This window comes from Rhinolophus ferrumequinum, chromosome 22, assembly GCF_004115265.2.
Source record: "Rhinolophus ferrumequinum isolate MPI-CBG mRhiFer1 chromosome 22, mRhiFer1_v1.p, whole genome shotgun sequence".
NCBI lineage: Eukaryota > Metazoa > Chordata > Mammalia > Chiroptera > Rhinolophidae > Rhinolophus > Rhinolophus ferrumequinum.
Window position 1 is genome coordinate 28,016,551 of NC_046305.1, and position 20,710 is coordinate 28,037,260.

At 39.5% G+C, this 20,710-nt stretch overlaps 1 protein-coding gene and 1 pseudogene across 1 annotated transcript in view; one reads left to right on the plus strand and one right to left on the minus strand.

Annotated features, from left to right (window-relative positions):
* Positions 1-20,710, plus strand: part of CD84 (CD84 molecule) — a 49,703-nt gene that overhangs the window by 15,172 nt on the left and 13,821 nt on the right. The window contains 1 exon segment of the mRNA XM_033093652.1: positions 5,451-5,807. Within this exon segment, the coding sequence (XP_032949543.1) occupies positions 5,451-5,807 (357 nt within the window).
* Positions 20,278-20,381, minus strand: LOC117015478 (uncharacterized; annotated as a pseudogene).

Here is a 20,710-nt window from a genome sequence, read left to right on the forward strand (position 1 = left end):
TGCCACTTGGTCTATTCAGTTTTTTGTTTGTTTGTTTGTTTGTTTAGTGCCTCTTCTATAACTGAGCACTGTTCACAAGGCTCAGCCTTGGACTTCAGCCTTACTCTTCCTGAATGACCCTCTTCTCTTCAATCACCTCCTCTCTGTGGATGATTCCTACACTGCTTCCATTTGTTTGATAGCAAGTGACAGAGACTCAAAAATAAGAATGGCTTAAAGAAGAAAGAAATTTCCTGTACATGTAAAAAACGTCCAGAGTTGGCAGTTCCATCAGTAGAATAGTTCACATAGTCATCAGGGATCCACACTTTTTCAATCCACCATTATCAGTACTTGGCTTCATCCTGTTGATCCAAAACGTCTGTCTGAGATCCAGCTGCCATGACATTCAGCCTGCAAAAAGCAAGAAAGAGATGAAGAAAGCAAAGTCCCCTATTCTTAAAGACACAAAAGTTATACACAACACTTCTATTTTCATCCCATTGACCTGAACTTAATCATATGACCAAATTAGCTAGTAGAAACCTGGGCAATGTAGTCTTTATTCTTGGTGACTACATGCCTTGATGCAAATTAGGGATTCTTTCACTAAGAATGAAGGAGAGAACAAATATTGGAAAACAACTAGAAGAATTGGCCACAGCCCTCCCTCCCCAAATACTTCAAGCCCATTCTCTCTCCTTATTTTCTATCCTTCCAACTGTTTACTTGGATGGTCCCTCATCATCCTAAATTCAATATTTCTAACACTAAACTTATCTTCTACTTTTGACTTTATTCCAAAATAAACTGAATAGATTTTCCACTGACATGAAGTAGACTCTCAAAATACATTGTTGAACAATTGAATTCTATTAGAAGCCTCCTTATTCCTTTCCTTTCTTTGTGCTATCTCTCAAATTTAGCCTTTTTTTTCCATTCCCATTATCATTCCCCAGTTAATGCCAAGATGGCTATGATAGCCTCTGAAATGGTTCTAAAGCCCAGCTTCTCTTTCCTCTTATTTTTCCTACACATCATTACTATATTACTATGATCCTAAAACATCATTTTAATCTCCATCCTCAAAAACTTTAATAGCTCCCCTCTGTCTGTGATGTAGATCTCAAATTCAAGGCTGTCCCAAATCTAAACCATATCTCTTTATATCTCCAGCCTTATCTCTCTCTATTCCATTATGCAAATCTATACTCATTTGAACTACATCACAAGTTCTCCTGCTTCTAAACTTTTATTCAGGATCCAAGGACCTGAGAAACCCATCCTTTCCTTTTCTATCCAGTAAAATTCTACTTGTTCTTCAAGGTGTCCCTCAAATTCTACTTTCTTTAATAAATTTTCTCCAACTTCTACAGCTCAAAGTAATCTCTCCCTTCTTTGAATCCCTACTGCAATTACTGCTTCTACCATTCATTTGAATTTGTCATTTACTACCTTATATTGCAAAGGAGAGTTATGTGTATGTGTGTATATTATTTTCCTAGCCAGATAAGAAAATCCTGAAAAAGGCAGGGAACATATCTTGGTCATAGACTTACATAATGCCTTTCATGGTAAGTCCCCAAGACTCGTGCCACAAGTTCTCTCTGAAATTGGGTTTTCCTAAGGTCACCACCAACACTAATGTTTAAGTCCTTTCAGCACCTAGAAAATAAATATTTGGGTTGGTTGATATAGAGATTCTTTAAAAAAAAAAAAAAAAAAAAACCTGAAGTTTTTAAGAGAAAAATAAAGTCCACCAAGTGGAGTGATACCTAAAACTATCCTCCTGGTCTTTACTTGAATTAGCCATCAATAAGGGTTCTTTATACATTCTTCAGTGTGGCCTTGGTGACACCACTGGTGACATCATAGGGATATACTAGGGAAGGCTTCAAGGGTATGTACCAATTATTATGATAGTGACAAAAAAACATGATAGGGATGATTCTCATCCTCATTATTATCAATTATCAACCTCAGAACTAATATTTATTTTGCCTTGATGGTTAAGGAAGAATTTCCACTCATATTATATGATTTGCTGATCACTAATTAGATAAAGCAAAAATTTGCAGCTATTGTTTCCATTCTATGAATGAAGAAACTAAGACTCAGAAAGGTTTTGTGATTTTATTAGGGTTACCCAGCTCATAAGTGTAAGTACTAGAACTTAGGTCTTCAACCTCCCTATCTTTCCACTACATGCTATGGTTCTGCAGCTGCCTTTCTCACACTACAGATGGAATGTTTGAAGGTGGCAGAATCTTTATCTTATGCCTATACAAACCTGTGCTTTTTCTCAGCAATCCCAGAATTCTAATCAACAACATCAGCGGCACAAATAGCAGCAGGACTTCCCACAGCTTATTCTATCACCCACCCTTTCTGCCTCATCACCCTTTGACACCCCAGCATCACTTCCTGAATGACTTGCTATGGAAAATATGACAGATTTCAAAAATAGTAATGCACAACAACCATTTTGTGGCTGCAAAACTGCTCTAATACTAAGAAGGTCCACCTTTGCAAACTGCCTACACACTTCCTGAGGTTTGATGAGAGAACCCACCAGAATTATAAGTCTATGGAACCCATATCTCATTCATCTTCTCACACCTAACCTGAATCCAAAGAGCAGAATGGCAATTAGGCACTAGAGCCTGACTTCAGAAAAGCCTTAAGGTAGACATGGGAGATCTGGCACCAGGAGCAGCTATATAATTTGCAGAACCCAGTACAACATGAAAATGTGGAGCTTCTTGTTCAAATAATATTAAGAATTTCAAGATGGCACAGCAGCATTAAGCCAAGTTCAGGGTCCTTCTGAGCTCAAGGCTCTGTGCAACTTTACGAGTCACATAACCATGTCTGGGACTACCAGGGATTTAGGCTGGGACACTCCACATGCCCCTCTATGAGACTTCATCAACCCAGTGGAATGATTTACCTGGAGAGAATTAATGTTCAAGAGAACAATTTTGGTAAACTATTACTCCTGTCACTGAAGGCAACCTCAGTCTCTCCTGTCCCCCAATGGTGTGTTCCTTCTGCACTTACCCCTTATCACTCATCACGTTGTATTATTTTTTACTTGTATACACACCTGTCTTCCTTAGGACAGCAACCATGTATTATTTGTTCCTGAGTCTATAACACAGCATCTGACAAATAGTTAGCACTTAATAAATGTTTGTAAATGAGGGTCCTTAGTCTCACCCTCCCCCAAGGGCCCTGTTACATCTCCCTCTGTACTTAGCCCACACCAACTAGCCTTGCTGGGGTAGTCCTCCTAAAGGAAAATCTCAGTTGGTCTGAAAGGAAAAAGGTTTATATTCACAGCCACTGTGTTCATTAAAGACCTACTGGGCTACAGGGCAAATGTGACCTTAGTGAGACAGCACCAGCAGGTTAAAAAAATCCCTTCGCTTTTCTTACACTTCAAAATGATGTGTATTCTCAATAAACCATTTTCTTGCCCTCTTTATGCCAAGCCCTGGATAAATTTTAGCGTCAGCCTGAACCCACTTATGTGGAAAACTTACATCCTCCTCTTTGGGGCTTACACGCAGCCAGTACTCATCAGAATGACCCTGTTATTGTTTATGGCTGATACCCTTACTGATGGGTCAGTGCCTGTTTCTACTGGTTATTAAATGTTTTGACTATCATCCATGGTGGCTCAAAACTCTACGTCTAACTAAATAGAGCTAAATGAGAATAACAAAGTAATGAAAGGAGAAAATAATATAATTATATTGCCTTTCATTTTATGAGTTATGTATTAAATCAGTTTATCTTCCATTAGGTGATGGAGGAGAAGAAAATAAACCTTTCATTCTTGTTTCCATGTCATATTTTTAAAATACTCATCCTTCAGCTTTTACTAGAAAGTATTCCTGAATTCCCAGAACAGATCAAGTTCCCTTGCTATTCTCTCTCAAAACACTATATATCTCTCTCATAGCACTTATATATTTTGTATCTAATCAGTTGTGGTTATCTGATCCACACTGGTCTCTTTAACTAAGTTCTGGAGAGTAGGAACTATATCTATTTTTATTCACCATTGTATCCCCAGCTCCTTACATCATGCTTAAAAGAGTACAAACCTTTGTATTATAAATTAAGTTAATGAATACCTGCCCTTGTATTCTGGATACAAAGCTTACCTTGAAAGAGGCGTGTTCTGACAAAGCTTACCTTGAATAATAAATACATGTATTCATTCATAAACATAAATATATGAATAAATAAATGAAACTTACTTCAGAAGTTGTTCCAAGAGATTATAAGCAACACAGAAGAGAGTTCCACTTATTAATTTGTCCCAGAAATACACACTAACCACGCACTATAAGAGATTGGACAATTAAGTTCTCAAACTCATCCTAGAAAAAGTGCTACATACCTCATTGCTGAGTATCACTACGGTCACCTTTGAAGGACTCCCCTTCGGAAGCTATGCACTGACACCAGCACCTAGTCCACTCTTCAAAGAAATTTTGGAACTCTTTTTCTGAAATGTCCATCAGAGCTGTCGTCATATTACCCTTGATGTCCTGAATGTCATCAAAACGTCTTCCTTTCAATATTTCCGTTATCTTTGGGTAAAGATAGTCATTGGGAGCCAGATCAGGTGAGTAGGGAGAGTGTTCCAATACAGTTATTTATTTACTGGCTAAAAACTCCCTCACAGGCAGTGCCATTTGAGCTGGTGCATTGTCGTGATACAAGAGCCATGAATTATTAGCGAAAATTTCAGGTTGTCTAACTTTTTCACACAGCCTTTTCAGCACTTCCAAATATTAATAGTAAACTTGGTTAACTGTTTGTCTAGTTGGTACAAATTCATAACGAAAAATCCCTCTGCTATCAAAAAAAGGTTAGCAACATCGTTGCAACAAGTTCATGAACTTAATTGTCAGACCTCATCCGTCAGGTACTCTTCCAGAGACTGGGGATATATAGTAGTAAACAAAAAAGACCCCTCAAAATGCACTCTCTACCTATATTTTCCAGGAATAGAGGCATAGGTGTAACTTTCTTTTTGAAAAGACTACAGTAGCCATCCCAGGCTCTTGTCCCAGCTCTTCCACCACTTAGCGATATGACCTTGGAAAAGAAAGGCATTTAATATCTCAGACCTTATGGAGGCTTATGGTCCTCATCTCTCAAATCCTTCCTAGCTCTCAGAGTCAGTAAGTCTAGATAAACATATTTTTAGTGAAATGGATCCCTGGAAATTCACTGGGAAATTTTGTTTTTCAATGAAAATCCTTTAGAAAATTTAGCCATCATAATATATTAAACGTATCTACAGTAGAATGCCAAAAAAATAAATGGCATCCTCAAGAAGCTGGATGATCTGCATCCATGGGAGCTCCTGAGGGAGACTCAAGCCTGGGAAGACAGGGAACTCTGAAAGGTGCAACAGCCAAATGGCTATGGTTTTCTATCTATGTCCTCAGGTCTGGAAGCAGCTGGAAGCAACACAAGCACCCTCACAGTGAATGGGATTCTAGGGGATCCAGTTAGTTTCCCCTTGAATATCCAAGAATCACAGAAAATTGCCAACATCGCTTGGGTGAATTCCAAAACATCTGTTGCTCTTGTAGTACCAAGAGACGCAGGAACAGCACCCCAAGTTACTGTGACCCACCAAAATTATCAAAAACGAATAAATGTCTCACATCAGAACTATGACCTGGAGATCAGCAATCTGAGGATGGAAGACGCAGGGATCTACAAAGCTGACATAAATATAAAAACCCCTGAAATGAAGGAATTCACCACCATCACCAGGAGCTACAACCTTCAAGTCTATCGTAAGTTGTGGGAATATAGAGGGCTTGTTTTTTATTTTTACTTTACAAATTTGCTATTAAAGAGCACTTATATTTTTGAAAACTGGGTACCCTAAATTTTTTTATACTTGTAAATACTTATATAACTACAGATCAATACTTATAAAAAGGATGTGGCTTTTCTTGTTTTTAGCTATGTAATGTTCCATCCGCAGTTTGTCCCGTGCTCTTGCTTTTCTTTTCTATAAAATGTGAATTATCATCCCATAGTTATTGTGAGAATCAAGTGAGACTGTATGCAAAGTACTTTAAAATAATTTTGAAATAATTACAGATGCATAGAAAGGTGTAAAGACAATGTACAAGGATGTTCTGTGCACTGTACCCAACCTTTCCCAATGGTAATATCTGACATAACTATAGTACAATATCAAAACCAGGAAGTTGACATTAATACAATAAATTGAGCTTATTTAGATTTCACCAGTTACACAAGCACTCATTTATGTGTGAGTTTATGTGTTGCTCTGAACAATTTATTCACATGTAGAGATTCATGTAACCACTACCACAATCAAGATACTTAATTGTATCATCAGCAAGAGTCCCTCATCCCTTTACAGTCACCCATTACCACCCTCTTTCTCCTTCCAAATTCCTAGGAGACATTAATCCATTTTTCATATCTATAATTATGTTATTTCACAAATGTTTCTTAGATAGAATCATGCAATATGCATGTTTTTGAGAATGGCTTGTTTCACTGAGTATAATTTCCTTGAGTCATCCTAATTACTGCAAGTATCAATAGTTTAACCATTCACCTATTAAGAGATATTTTAGTTGTTTCCAGTTGGGGGCTATTGTAAATAAGGCTGCTATGAATATTTGTATACAAGTTTCTGCCTGAAATAAGTTTTTTGTTTCTCTGAGATAAAGGCCCAAGAGTGAACTCATATGGGAAATCCACTTTTCTTTTTTAAAAAATTTTATTGTGATAAAATATATATAACATTTAATATTTTAACCATTTTAAAGTGTACAGTTTAGTGGCATTAAGTACATTCACATTGTTGTGCAATCATCAACCACTACCCATCTCAGAATATTTTCCCTCTTTTAAATAGATTCTGTTTTTTTAGAGCAGTTTAATGTTCTTAGAAAAATTTAGTAGGAAGTACAGGGAGTTTCCATGTACCCCCTGCCCCACCACATCCACAGCCTCCCCACTATCAACATCCCCCACCAGAGTGGTGCATTTGTTACAATTGACAACGTACATTAATGCATCATTATCATCCAAACTCCATAGTTACATTACGGTTCACTCTTGGTGTTGTATATCTATGAATTTTGACAAACATAATGATATGTATTCATTATAGTATTATATAGAAGAGTTTCACTGCCCTAAAAACCCTCTGTGCTCTGCTTATTCATCCCACCCTCCCCACAACTCCTGACAACCACTGATCTTTTTACTTCTCTGTGGTTTTCGCCTTTTTTTTTTTTTTTGAGAGTGTCATGTAACTGGAGTCATACAATATATAGCCCTTCCAGCTTGATTTCTTCCACTTAGTAATATGCATTTAAGTTACCTCCATGTCTTTTCATGGCTGGATAGCTCTCCCCAGAACTCAGAACTTTAAAAGTGATTTTTAGTTTTAAAAGAATTGCCAAACTATTTTACATTCCCACCAGCAATATATGAGTGATTCATTTTCTCTACATCCTCTCCAGTATTTAGTGTTATCACTATTTTTCATTTTGGCCATTCTGATGGGTGTGTGGTAATATCTCATTTTTTAAAAAGATTTTTATTAAAATATAGCTAACATACAATATTATGTTAGTTTCAGGAGTGAGCAATAATTATTAAACATTTATATACTTAAGGAAGTGATCACCATGATAAGTCCAGCAACCATCTGACACTACAACACTATCAAAATACTATTGATATATTCCCTATGCTGTACAGTACATCCCAATGTCTTATTTGTTTTATACCTGGAAATTTAAACCTCTTATTTCCCTTCACCTTTTCCCCCCTTTTTAAAATTTTCAATTACAGTTGACATTCAATTTTGTTTTACATTAATTTCAGGTGTACAGCATAGTGGTTAGACATTTATATAATTTAACAACTGATCCTCCTCACGTTTTTATTTCCACTTCTTCCGCCGCCCTTACCCCCGCCCCACACACAAACTCCGGTTCAAGCCGTTTTTTCTCAGTCTAGTTGTGTAGGACACAGCTCCCTGGTCCATACTGGTATTACAAGCCTTGCGCTCCGCTGAGGCAGTCGGTCACCATTGGCTGCTCACAGCAGCTCTCGCAGGCTGCCAGCCATTCACCATGGCTGCCAGCTGCCGGCCACTCGCGGTAGCTCACGCTGACCTCCAGCTGCTCACGGCAGCCCAGCTACAGGGAGAGCCATTGTTCACAATCTTAGCTGTAAAGGGCACAGCTCACTGGCCCATGTGGGAATCTAACTAGCGACCTCAGTGATAGAAGCATGCCACTCCAACCACCGAGCCACTGGGCCGGCCCCGCCTTCACCTTTTTCACCATGCCCCTCAAACCCCCTCCCACCTATCACCCCAATAAATCTAGTACCAATCTGATACCATAAATTTTTATTACAGTATTATTGACTATATTCCTTATGCTATGTCCTACACCCCCATGACTACTTTGTAACAACCAATTTGTATCTCTTAATCCCTTCCCCTTTTCACCCACCCCCAACCCCACTCCCATATGGCAACCATCTAAATGTTCTCTGAATCTATGTGTTTGTTTGTGTTTTGTTTGTTTATTTTGTTCTTTAGATTCCACTTATAAGTGAAATCATATGATATTTGTCTTTCAATGTCTGGCTTACTACACTCAGCACAATACCCTCTATGTCCTTCCGTGTTGTTGCAGATGGCAAGATTTTGTTCTTATTTATGGCTGAGTAATATTCCATTGTATGTATGTACCACTTCTTCTTAATCTATTCATCCATTCAGGAGCACCCAGGTTGCCTTCATATCTTGGCTTATGTGAAACAATGCTGCAATGAACATATGGATGAGCATGTCCCCTCGAAGTAGCATTTTGGATTTTTTCAGATAAATACCCGAAAATAGGATTATTGGATCCTTCTTTGTATCTTGTTATAGACTTTGTTTCAAAGTCTATTTAGTCTGGTATAAGTATCGTTACCCCAGCTTTTGTTTGTTTGTTTCCATTTTCATGAAATATCTTTTTCCATCCCTTTACTTTCAGTCTGTGTGTATCTTTTGATCTGAAGTGCATCTCTTGTAGGCAGAATATGTAAGGGTCTTGTTTTCTTATCCATTTAGCCACCCTATGTCTTTTGATCGGAACATTTAATCCATTTACATTGAAAGCAATTGTTGATAGGTATGTAGTTATTGCCATTTTATTATTCATATTTGTGAGTGTGTGTGTGTGTGTGTGTGTGTGTGTGTGTGTGTGTGTGTGTGTGTTAAAGAAGTCCCTCTAGATTCCTTGTAAAACTAGTTTGGTGGTGATGAACTCCTTCAGCTTTTTCTTGTCTGAGAAATTCTTTATCTGTTCTTTGATTTTAAATGATAGCTTTGCTGGGTAGAATAATCTTGGTTGCAGGTCCTTACTTTTCATCACTTTGAGTACTTCCAGCCAATCCCTTCTGGCCTGCAAAGATTCTGTTAAGAAATCAGCTGGCAGTTTTATGGGATCTCCCCTGTAAGTACTTAACTGCTTTTCTCTTGCTGCTTTTAAGATTCTTTCTTTGTCTTTAACCTTTGGCATTTTAATTATGATGTGTCTTGGTATGGGTCTGTTTTGGTTCATCTTGTTTGGGACTCTCTGCACTTTCTGGGATTGTATGTCCATTTCCTTTGCCAGGTTAGGGAAGTTTCCCATCATTATTTTTTCAAATAGGTTTTCAACTTCTTGTTCTTTCTCTCCTCCTTCTAGTACTTCTATGATGGGAATGTTGGTATGCTTGATGTTGTTTCAGAGGCCCCTTAAACTCTTATCATTTCTTTGGATTCTTTTTTCTTTTTGCTGTTCTGTTTGGGTGTCTTCTTCTACATCACTGACTCGATCTTCTGCTTCATTTAAGCTACTGTTGATTTCCTCTAATGTAGTCTTCATTTCAGTTATTGTAGACTTTATTTCTGACTAGTTCTTTTTTATATTTTTATCTCCATTTTTATGTTTCTTATCTCTTTGTTGAAGTTCTCCCTGAGATCATTGAGCATCCTTATAACCAGTGTTTGGAACTCTGCATCTATTAGATTGCTTGTCTCCATTTTGTTTAGTTCTTTTTCTGGAGCTTTGTTCTGTTCTTTTATTTGGGACAGGTTTCTTTGTCTCCCCATTTTGGCTGCCTCCCTATGTTTGTTTATATGTATTAGGTAGGACTGCTATGTCTTCCAATCTTAGTAGAGTTGCCTTATGTAGTAGGTGTTCTGTGGGGCCCAGTGGCACAGTCTCCCTGGTCACCAAAGCTGAGTACTCCAGGTGTGTCCTTTGTGTGGGTTGTGTTTGCCCTCCTGTTATAGTTGAGCCTTGGTTGCTCTTTGCACATCAATGAGTGGGATTGACCCTCAGGCTGGTTGGTGTGAAGATTGGCCATAACTACAATGGAGGAGCTGTGATGCACAGGCTGAACCTAAAGAGCAGAGTTCACTTTAGCAGGGCTCTGGTGCCTGCCCTGTCTGTCCGTTGGGTGTGTCATCTTTGGAGGCAGTCAGGTGATGCTCTAGCCCAGTCCAAAGCTGGCCACTAGGTTTGCCAGCCCCAGGGCCTACTGCGAGGGACCCGCCATAGGCCAAGGTCGGCTGCAGTCTATTTCCTACCCAGGGCCACCTGGAATAGCCACAAAGCAATCCAGAAATGACTGCTACCTGAGCTATGCTTGGAGGTGCCTTGAGAGGCCAAGCCACAAACCAAAGCTGACTGTTGCTAGTCCCAGGCTTAGGGCTGCTCAGTCAGAGGTACATGACATGCCGAGCTAGATGATGCTTGTTTGGATTTTGTGAACATTTGAGAGATTTTAGGAAAGTCCACAGCATGAACAAAGACAGGTGGTTTGTGTGGAAAAGCCACTGGAAGCTGCTTGGGTGTGCCCAAAATTTGGGTGGGGCAGCATCTGAGGGAATAACTTGGACAAGGCAGATAAAGGTGATAGCCAGTTTGATGGAGACTCAGATATGGTGTCTGCTTGCATTTGCATGCAGGGAGGGGGAGGGTTCAGCAAAGAAACAATGATTTCCCCAGGCTCCTTCCTCTGGGAGAAAGCTATCCCTCCAGCCTTCCCTGTAAGTCCCTGGCACCTTCAAGCTACTGCCACAGTATTGGAGCTCAGAAAGAATGAGTCATCAGTGATAAGTCCATGTGGAATCCCCTTAAAAGAGCACCTAGGATTGCAGCCACTCTCAGTCTCAGCCACAATCTCCACTGGTTTTCACAACCAGAAGTTATGGAGACTTCTCTCCCTGACACTGGAATTCTGGGCTGGGAAGCCTGTTGTGGGGTTGGGACTCCTTGCTCCACTGGGGGGAACCTTTGCAGCTGAGATATCCCTGCTGATTTTCAATGGTCACACACGGGTATAGGACTAGTCTGTTCTGCATCTCTGACCCTCCTACTGTTCTCAAGGTGGCTTCTTCTGTATGTTTGTAGTTGTAGGGCTTTGGTTCATCTAGTGTGGCCGTCCAGCAGCCACGGGTTCACGAGGTACCTGAAAGGGGGAGTGGGAATGAACAAAGACACTCACAAATGATGATGATGATGCGAATTCGGTCTCCAGTGATGCTGAAGCCCTGAGTTTACTCTCCTTCACCAATTTATACCATCAGAGTACATGCAGCTTAGCAGTTACAGAAATGCATTACATCATTGAACGTAAATTTTTAACTTTAACATAGACACTACAAATCACTAAAAGCTCCCCAAAGCAATTATCCCATAACAGAGCCTATCAATTATCCTGATAGCCATCAGTGATCTGTGTCCGAGAAACTGGCCATTCCCACCACATTCCTCAGCAACTTGTAAACACCCTTCAGTCGCAGGCAAAGATAACAACTGAGCCAGTCTGCAAGGCTTCAGAATAACAAGAAATTATGGCTCCCCACATCTCCCCCTTTTTTATTTTATTGAAGCAAAATCCATATTACAGGAGATATAAGGTGACGGTGCCTGTCTTAGGCACCCCGGGACCGTCTCATCAATTAACCCGTCTTTGGAACTTGTATTTTTTAATACAAGCCCTGTCTTAGGTGTTGAAGGACCTCCCAGGATTTACCCGTCATTGGCTAACCCGTCCCAATACATACAAGGGGGAGAGAGAGACTTAAGGCCTTGTCTTAAGTTCAAGCTGATGGATGTCGGCTCGCAAGTCTAACATCCTGCTGATGAAACATTTAATGAAGATGGGGAGTAGGCACAGAACCAAACAGACACAGATGCCCAATGTAAGAAAAATCATAACAGAATGGGTAATATGAGGCATAGATGGCATAGCATTTCTAAGAGCATCAATAAACTCAGAAGCAGCCTGAGCTGTATCAAATTTTAAGGGTTCAGCTTCTGTCATATTTTGAATTTCATTATGAAGCCGAAACATATCTAAAAACACATTAGCATCATGCCAAATTTCTTTTAGTATACCAAGGTCCAGAGATATTAACAGGAAGCATAACAAAAGATGGTTGTTTAAGTATCATAACATTAGTTCCTAACGGCACCCAAGAAATATAATTTGTTAAAGAACAATTATTACAGGAAGCATTAAATTGATTTTCTACAAAGTGTACATTAATATTTCCAATCAAAAGTGTATATGGGGAAGGAACACAAGCAGATACATTAACAGATTTTTTAGACCAGTCTCTAGTCCCATCTTGTAAATCAGTCACCTGACTGCAGGGAGTGCCTGATTTACAAAACTTTCCAAATGTTGTTTTATGTGTCCATTAGAAGGCAATCCTAGGGCGTGAGTATCATTGACATAAACTGGAATCTCAGGACCTTCCCATACAGCAGGGTGGAGGATTGGTGGATCAGGTACATAGGCCCAATACGTCTGGTCTTCTTCTGTATTGCTGAGGGTCATCAATGTCATCAGCAAGTAGAGGGTCCACATGTCGCACCAATCGTTCTGGCAGCCACCGAGGGCCTTCTGTATCCTGTGGAAAAACACAAACATGCCCTCGGCCCCATATGAGGACTGGATCTGGGCCTTGCCAAGAGCCCGTAAGTGGGTCTTTCCATTTGACCAAAGCCTGAGTGGCAGTGGAAGGATGCCAAAAGCGCTCCGCAGCACTCTTACCATGGGCATCCAAGGTCAAAAAATTTTGAATAAAGAGAGAATGAGACAGGTAATTATGGGGCATCAGGGGATATAACTCCCCCTTTTTTATTTTTTGTAAATTGACTTTTAATGTGTCATGAGTGTGTTCAACAATCCCTTGCCCCTGTGGATTGTAAGGAATGCCAGTAACATGATTGATAGAGAATTGCTGGCAAAATAAAGAGAATTTTTTGCTGAATGGCTTTCTCAACCTTAGAGAGAGCCTTCCGTGCAGGCTCAGTAAGAGACCTGGGGGAGGTCGGATCAGAATCTCCTTTTAAAATTTCAAACAGTGGTTTAAGATCTCCAGTAGTTAATCCCAAAGAAGGGCACAGCCAATTAATATCTCCCAACAACTTTTGAAAATCATTAAGAGATTTAAGATGATCTTTTTTAAGCTCTATTTTTTGTGGAGTGAAATACTGAGCAAACAACTGAAATCCCAAGTAAGAATAAGGCTCACTTCTCTGTACTTTTTCGGGTGCAATAATAAGACCTGAGGCCAGAAGGTTTTCTTTTTCTAAACACATTTTTTGTCTGGTCAAGCCTGTCAAAGACAGGATATACTCTAAATTGTTTTAAAGACTCTCCCTGTTTATGAGTCTCTTTGCAAGCCAATTGAAGAGGGGAGCGCACAACAGAATCTGATCCTGGTTTAACATATCCTGGCGGGGGGGGGGGTCTTTACCCCGAGGATCCCACTGATTTCTTAAAGAAATCTGGGGACCCAGAGGACAATTTTCTTTACCCACAGCAACTTTGAGCTCGACCAACTGTCCCTGAATCATCTTTATCTGTTCTGTAAGTGTAACTATAGGATTTACAAGCCGTCTGCTTTCTTGAGCTGCAGCCACCACTAAATCTTTCTGATCTTGAGGGTCTAAATCTTCCCAGTGTTTATCTGGAGGTTTTTGGCTAACAGGCTCTTTATTATGCTTAGCAAGTCCCTCTGCATATCTGACTCCTTCCCCCTCCTCTTTTTCCTCCGGAGAGGCGGCAGATGGAAAAGTTTTCTCAGCATAATCAGCCCCCTCCCTTTCTCCCAGCTCTTCCAGTGAAGCGGCAAACGGAAGGGTTTCTTCATTCCTTGCCTGTTTTACTCTTTCTAACTTACAGCCTTCCCTTTTAAGGTCTAAGCAATCTCTGATTAAAGTCCACAATCCAAATGTTTCTACAGGGACCCGCAGAGGTCCTTGGACACTATAATAGCCTTGTAATTGTTCTCCAACCTTTTCCCAAGTCTCCAAGCTGACGGTACCTTCATCTGGAAACCATGGGCAAACTTCCTTTACAAATTCTAAAAATTTATCTAATTGCTCTTTGCTCACCCTGCTGCCACGGGCGGCAAGTAATCTCTTAAGTCCTCTAACATACAGGTCCTTGCTGCTGGCGTGACCCATTTTCTCAAACCTTCTAACGGTCCTTGCTGATAGCGTGACCTATTTTCTCAAACCTTCTAACGGTCCTTGCTGATAGCGTGACCTATTTCTCTTTTCCCTAACTCGGCCCTTCTTTCACACAAATAGATCAATCAGATGCCCGTCTGGCCGTGCCCCTCTCGGGACCAAATCTGTCGTAGCTAGAGGCGTGTCGGTATAACCCCCCGACCAGGCAGAACAAAGTTCTGATCGCCGTTATGCCGTAAGACAGAACCGGAAACGCAGTTTCGAGCCCAAACAAGCTCCGTAACACGAGGTCGTGGAGCTATCACTCACTCACACACTCATTCGACCGAGGGGACAGTGTCCTACTCACCGTACCTTCAACACTCTATAACCGAGCTGGGCCCAACCTGTACGGTGTTCCTCACTGATTCCCCCGTGTTCAGGCCCCACGTTGGGCGCCAATTGTGGCCGTCCAGCAGCCACGGGTTCACGAGGTACCTGAAAGGGGGAGTGGGAATGAACAAAGACACTCACAAATGATGATGATGATGCGAATTCGGTCTCCAGTGATGCTGAAGCCCTGAGTTTACTCTCCTTCACCAATTTATACCATCAGAGTACATGCAGCTTAGCAGTTACAGAAATGCATTACATCATTGAACGTAAATTTTTAACTTTAACATAGACACTACAAATCACTAAAAGCTCCCCAAAGCAATTATCCCATAACAGAGCCTATCAATTATCCTGATAGCCATCAGTGATCTGTGTCCGAGAAACTGGCCATTCCCACCACATTCCTCAGCAACTTGTAAACACCCTTCAGTCGCAGGCAAAGATAACAACTGAGCCAGTCTGCAAGGCTTCAGAATAACAAGAAATTATGGCTCCCCACAATCTAGACTTCAGGTGATTCTCAATGATGGTTGTTCTGTAGTTTTTAGTTGTAATTGATGTGGTCCTGAGAGGAGGTGAGCACCACATTTTCTTACTCTACCATTTTGACTGGAAATCCTCTCATTTTGGTTTTCATTTGGATTTCTCTAATATCTAATGCAAAGTACTTTTAAAAGGTAAAATATTAGAACTAACATCATTATTTAAATTTCCACAATTCAAAGTGAGGTCTGTGCCCTGGCTGCATCAGCATCACCTGAGAACTTGTTGGAAATGCAAATTCTCAGGCCCCACCCCTTACCTTTGGTTGTGAAGCCCAAGAATCTGTTTATTAACACTCTCTCTGGATTATTCCTATGTGTGCTAAGGTTTGAGAAGCACTAATCTAGAACTGCCCTAGATTATGAGCAGATAATCTACTATGGTAGCCATTAGCCACATATGGCTCTTGAGTATTTGAAATGTGGTGAATTCAAATTGAGATGTATTGTAAGTGTAAAATACACACCATATTCCAAAGTCTTAGCACACAAAAAAAGAACATAAAATACCTCAATAATTTTTATATTAGTTTCAGGTTAAGATAACATTTTCAATATATTCAGTTAAATGAAAATACATTATTGAAATTAACATCACCTGTTTATTTTCACTATTTTACTGTGGCAATTAAAAAATTTTAAATTCCATAAGTGTTTCACATTTTATTTCTATTGGGCAGCTCTAATTTCTAGCATAGAGAATATTTGAGCCATGTCTCAAGGATTTTACTGTAAATTTGCCCCACAGCATTAAAACTACAGACATATGGCTAATCCATGTTGTGATAGATGCAATTCAGGAACATAGTTAATCCACTACAATTTAAGTTCCATAAAGTCAGGGCCTTTGTATATGAAGTTCATCACTGTATCTCCAGCACCTACATTGTCAGGCATATAGTGGGTGCTCTGGAAGTATTTTTTGAATAGAAGAATGAATCAATCACAATAGTCCCAGGTCCTACACAGTGCCTGACAATTATAAGTGCTCAATTAATATAGCATGATTGAATCAGGTTGTATTTGAGTGGAAGGCATAGCAGAAAGAGCATTAATGTTGGAATTAGGCCTCTTGCCAGGTGTGTGACCTTGAGCAAGCTGTTTACCCTCTCTGGGTCTAAATTTCCGCATCTATAGAATGTAGACTATAATAGGTGGGATTGAACAATATGGTTTTAGTTGAGCTCCTAGTACAATGAATGCCTTAAAGTAGATGGTCAATAATTAGTAGTCACTGTTAATTTTTAAACCTTTTGTCCTCTCTTAAATTGTATTTGTAAAGGACATCCTAGATGAAGAAGGCTTTGAATTGGACACGAGTGACGTAGTCAAAGAACCATACCCAAGTGTGGACACTTTAGAAAATATTTAATTCATTTAAGAACTTTGGTTGAGAAAATAAAGAGGGTATTAAATTTTAAGATGTTTGTTTTCATCCCTTTATACATTTAGTTTTACCCACTTGATCTTTGAGAGGTGTTGTATTATTTGCAATTAGGGCAGACCACTGTAAAGTCTTACAGAAAGCTGCACTGCCCACATAACAAAATCTGTACTTTTGGGGTAGTTAGCTGAGAAGATAAAGAGAAGGGCACTAACATTTATTGAACACTGTCTATGTGCCTCTATGGCAATCTATCACCTAATTTTTGAAAATATATAAAGATTATACATATTTAAGCAATATATGCAGAAACAGAGCAAAAGATAATACAGTGAAAGGCAACTCTCCATTCTCAGAGATAGTCGTCTACGGCCATACCACCCTGTACGCGCCTGATCTCGGAAGCTAAGCAGGGTTGGGCCTGGTTAGTACTTGGATGGGAGAGATAGCCACTACTGCTAGTTTATTTTGTCTTTTCCATAGATAATTAATGTACATAGAATCACAGGTGATAGATAGATGATAGATTAGACAGATAGATAGATAGATAGATAGATAGATAGATAGATAGATAGATAGATAAATGATAGATAGATAATAGACAGACAGATGGATATTAGAGTGGTCTTCATATATAATAGCTCATTTAACCCTAGCAGGAGAACATTGCTATCCTCATGTTATAGTTGAGGGAACTAAAGCTCAATGAAACTGTATACTTTCTCCACCATGCTACAGTTAGAGAGTAGTGGAGCCTGTACTCTGAACCAGGTCTCCAATAGTTTCCACAGTCTTTGTCTTAAGAGGATGAAGTCCTGTCTGTCACAACTCTAGCCTTCTCTGCCCAGCAGCTTTGTGTAGGTAACATCTCTGTTCCTGCTGAAAAAAATGAGATGGGATCCTATTCTTGACCTCAACAACCCACAAAATGTCTTTCGAAAAATAAGTAAATACCAAGCACAAATATAAACATTCTTGTAAATCAAGTTTCTGAAGAAACAAACACACACACACACACACACACACACACACACACACAATTTGGTTCATTTTGCACTTTATATATCTATAGCTATCATTATTATAGCTATCAAACTTGTTTAGGAGTTTTCTTGCCAAGTCATCACTAATTCTAATCTGGAATAGATAAGGGACTCATAAGACTAGGGTTTTTGGTTAAGTTAGAATTAAAAAAAATCTCATGTTCTCCTCCTTCAGAAGTACAAACAAATGGTTCCTATATTTACACTGCTGAACGTATAGCCTTTATAAACTACATTAATTAGAAAGTTACGTGCCAGTTCCTTTTGACTCTTTTATTCCCTTCCTCACACAGATAGAGTGGAAGGAACAAATCCCATCATAGCAGCTTTGACAAAAATGAACTAAACTTATCAACTCTAAATGTAGTCACTTTCTTATCTCCTGATAAAAGATGTTCCCCTTCATTCTGCCAGCTCCAGATCTAGACAGTTTAAATAAATTGTTCTTTGGTAACCCTTTGTTAGCCTACAACTTTTACAGTTTATCTTTTGATTGCTTTAGTGAAAACATTTTTTAAATGACTCTTAAAGAGGTTTTAACTTTTCACCATGAGCATTTTAAAACAAAAAACTTAAAGAAAACACACATACACCAGAAACAAAGCCAAAATCTTTTTTTAAAGATTGATGCAGTGGTGTGCTGATAAATGTTCAACTGGTTCTCAACAGGTATTTGTGTGTATATACCCTAAATATATAAATTTTATTGACGTAAAGGATGTGTGGCACACAATTTCATAAAAGACAATAAAATACACTTATTTTAACTTTAAACAAATGTTTATTACACAAAGGTTGTCACAAAGTTGGATATTTCTCTACTGCGTACACAATTATTCTTACTCTCCACAGAAAGGCTGCTTCTTAACTTCTCATCAGGTGATAGCAAGCACTAAAATACTGATTTTAACAGAATAATAGTAAACATGCCTCAGTGATTTAAGTTGAAAGGAGAGGCTGTGGAGAAAAAGGAACCCTCATACACTGTTGGTGGGAATGCAGACTGGTGCAGCTGCTATGGAAGGCAGTGTGGAGGTTCCTCAAAAATTTAAGAATAAAATTACCATATAACCCAGCAATCCCTCTCCTGGGATATCTACCCAAAAACTCTGAAAACGTTTATCTTCAAAGACATATGTGCTCCGATGTTCATTGCAGATTTATTTATGGTGGCCAAGACATGGAAACAACTAGTGACCTTTGATAGATGATTGGATAAAGAAGATGTGGTATATATACACAATAGAATAGTATTCTGCCATAAAAAAAGATGAAATAGTGCCATTTGCGAAAAGATGGATGGATCTTGAGATTATCATGCTAAGCAAAATAAGTCACACAGAAAAAGTCGAGAACCATATGATTTCACTGATGCGTGGGATATAAAACTGAAAGCAACAAAGGAACAAGACAAACAAAGAAACAAAAACTCATAGACATAGACAATAGTTTGGTGGTTACCAGAGGGTAAGGGGAGAGAAGGGTGGTAGATGAGGGTAAACAGGGACAAATATATGGTGATGGAAGGAGAACACACAATGGGTGGGCACACAATGTGATATATAGATGATGTATTACAGAATTGTACACTTGAAACCTATGTAACTTTACTAATCATTGTCACCCCAATAAACTTTAATTAAAAATTAAAAAGCAGGGGTCAGCCCAGTGGCTCAGGTGGTTGGTATGCCATGCTCCTAACACCAAGGTTGCCAGTTCGATTCCCACATGGGCCAGTGAGCTGCATCCCCCCCACCACAGCTAAGATTGTGAACAAAGGCTCTCCCTGGAGCTGGGCTGCTGTGAGCTGCCATGGGCTGCTGTGTGCTGCTGTGAGCAGCCGGTGGCCAGCGTGAGTGGACGGCAGCCATCGTGAGTGGCCAGCAGCCATCATGAGGGACCAGCTGCTGTGAGCCACTGTGAGCGGCCAACCAACGACCGGCCAACTGACTGCCTCAGCCAGGGAGAGCACAAGGCTCATAACACCAGCATGGGCCAGGGAGCTGTGTCCCACACAACTGAACTGGGAAACAATGGCTTGAACCGGAGTGGCAGAAGAAGGGAAAAAAACAAAAAAAAGCAGTACATTGGTATACAGTTCTTGCACTTAGTTATTAGAAATGTACAAATGTCTTTTTATTCAAAAATACAAAATAAATTATCTGTATGCAGGGACAATGACAACAGTAAACCATTATATGTTGTCAACTGAAACCAGTAACTGATGGTTACAGTGATTTTTCTTAAACATCAGCCAGCCTTTTCTTCAGTCACTTCCTTTAACTGACTTTTCTGAAGTTATAGGTGAGGAGCAATGCCTTGAGCTTCCTCTCACAGTTCTCATTAATATTGGTAAAGCACTATTATAGGAATTAGAACATGCCACCATTCATACCACCTCCCATTCCACCCTTTCCTGGGTGCTCTAAGCTTTCAGAAAAACTTCTCTAGTAACAAGCTATAGAAATGATCCTGAAAGTATAGTCTTTACAATAGTCTTTATTGTAACTGCTATACAGCCAATTGTTCTCACAGAATGCTTCCATTGATTTTTGTTAAACATTTATAGGTTTGATTAAAAAAAATACGGTGAATGTTTAAAATTTTAAAAATGTATTACAGTAAAAGATATATTGCCATTAATCTCCCTCGAAATATTCCCTCTCACTTCGAACACACTTATCCCATTGTTCTTGTTACTTTCTGAAACAGTTATGGAAGTTCTCTTTCATGAATGTCTTTAGCTGTGCTGTCGTAGCTGCCTCAATGTCCTCAATCGATTCAAAACATTTACCTATCATGGTCGTTTTGACTTTG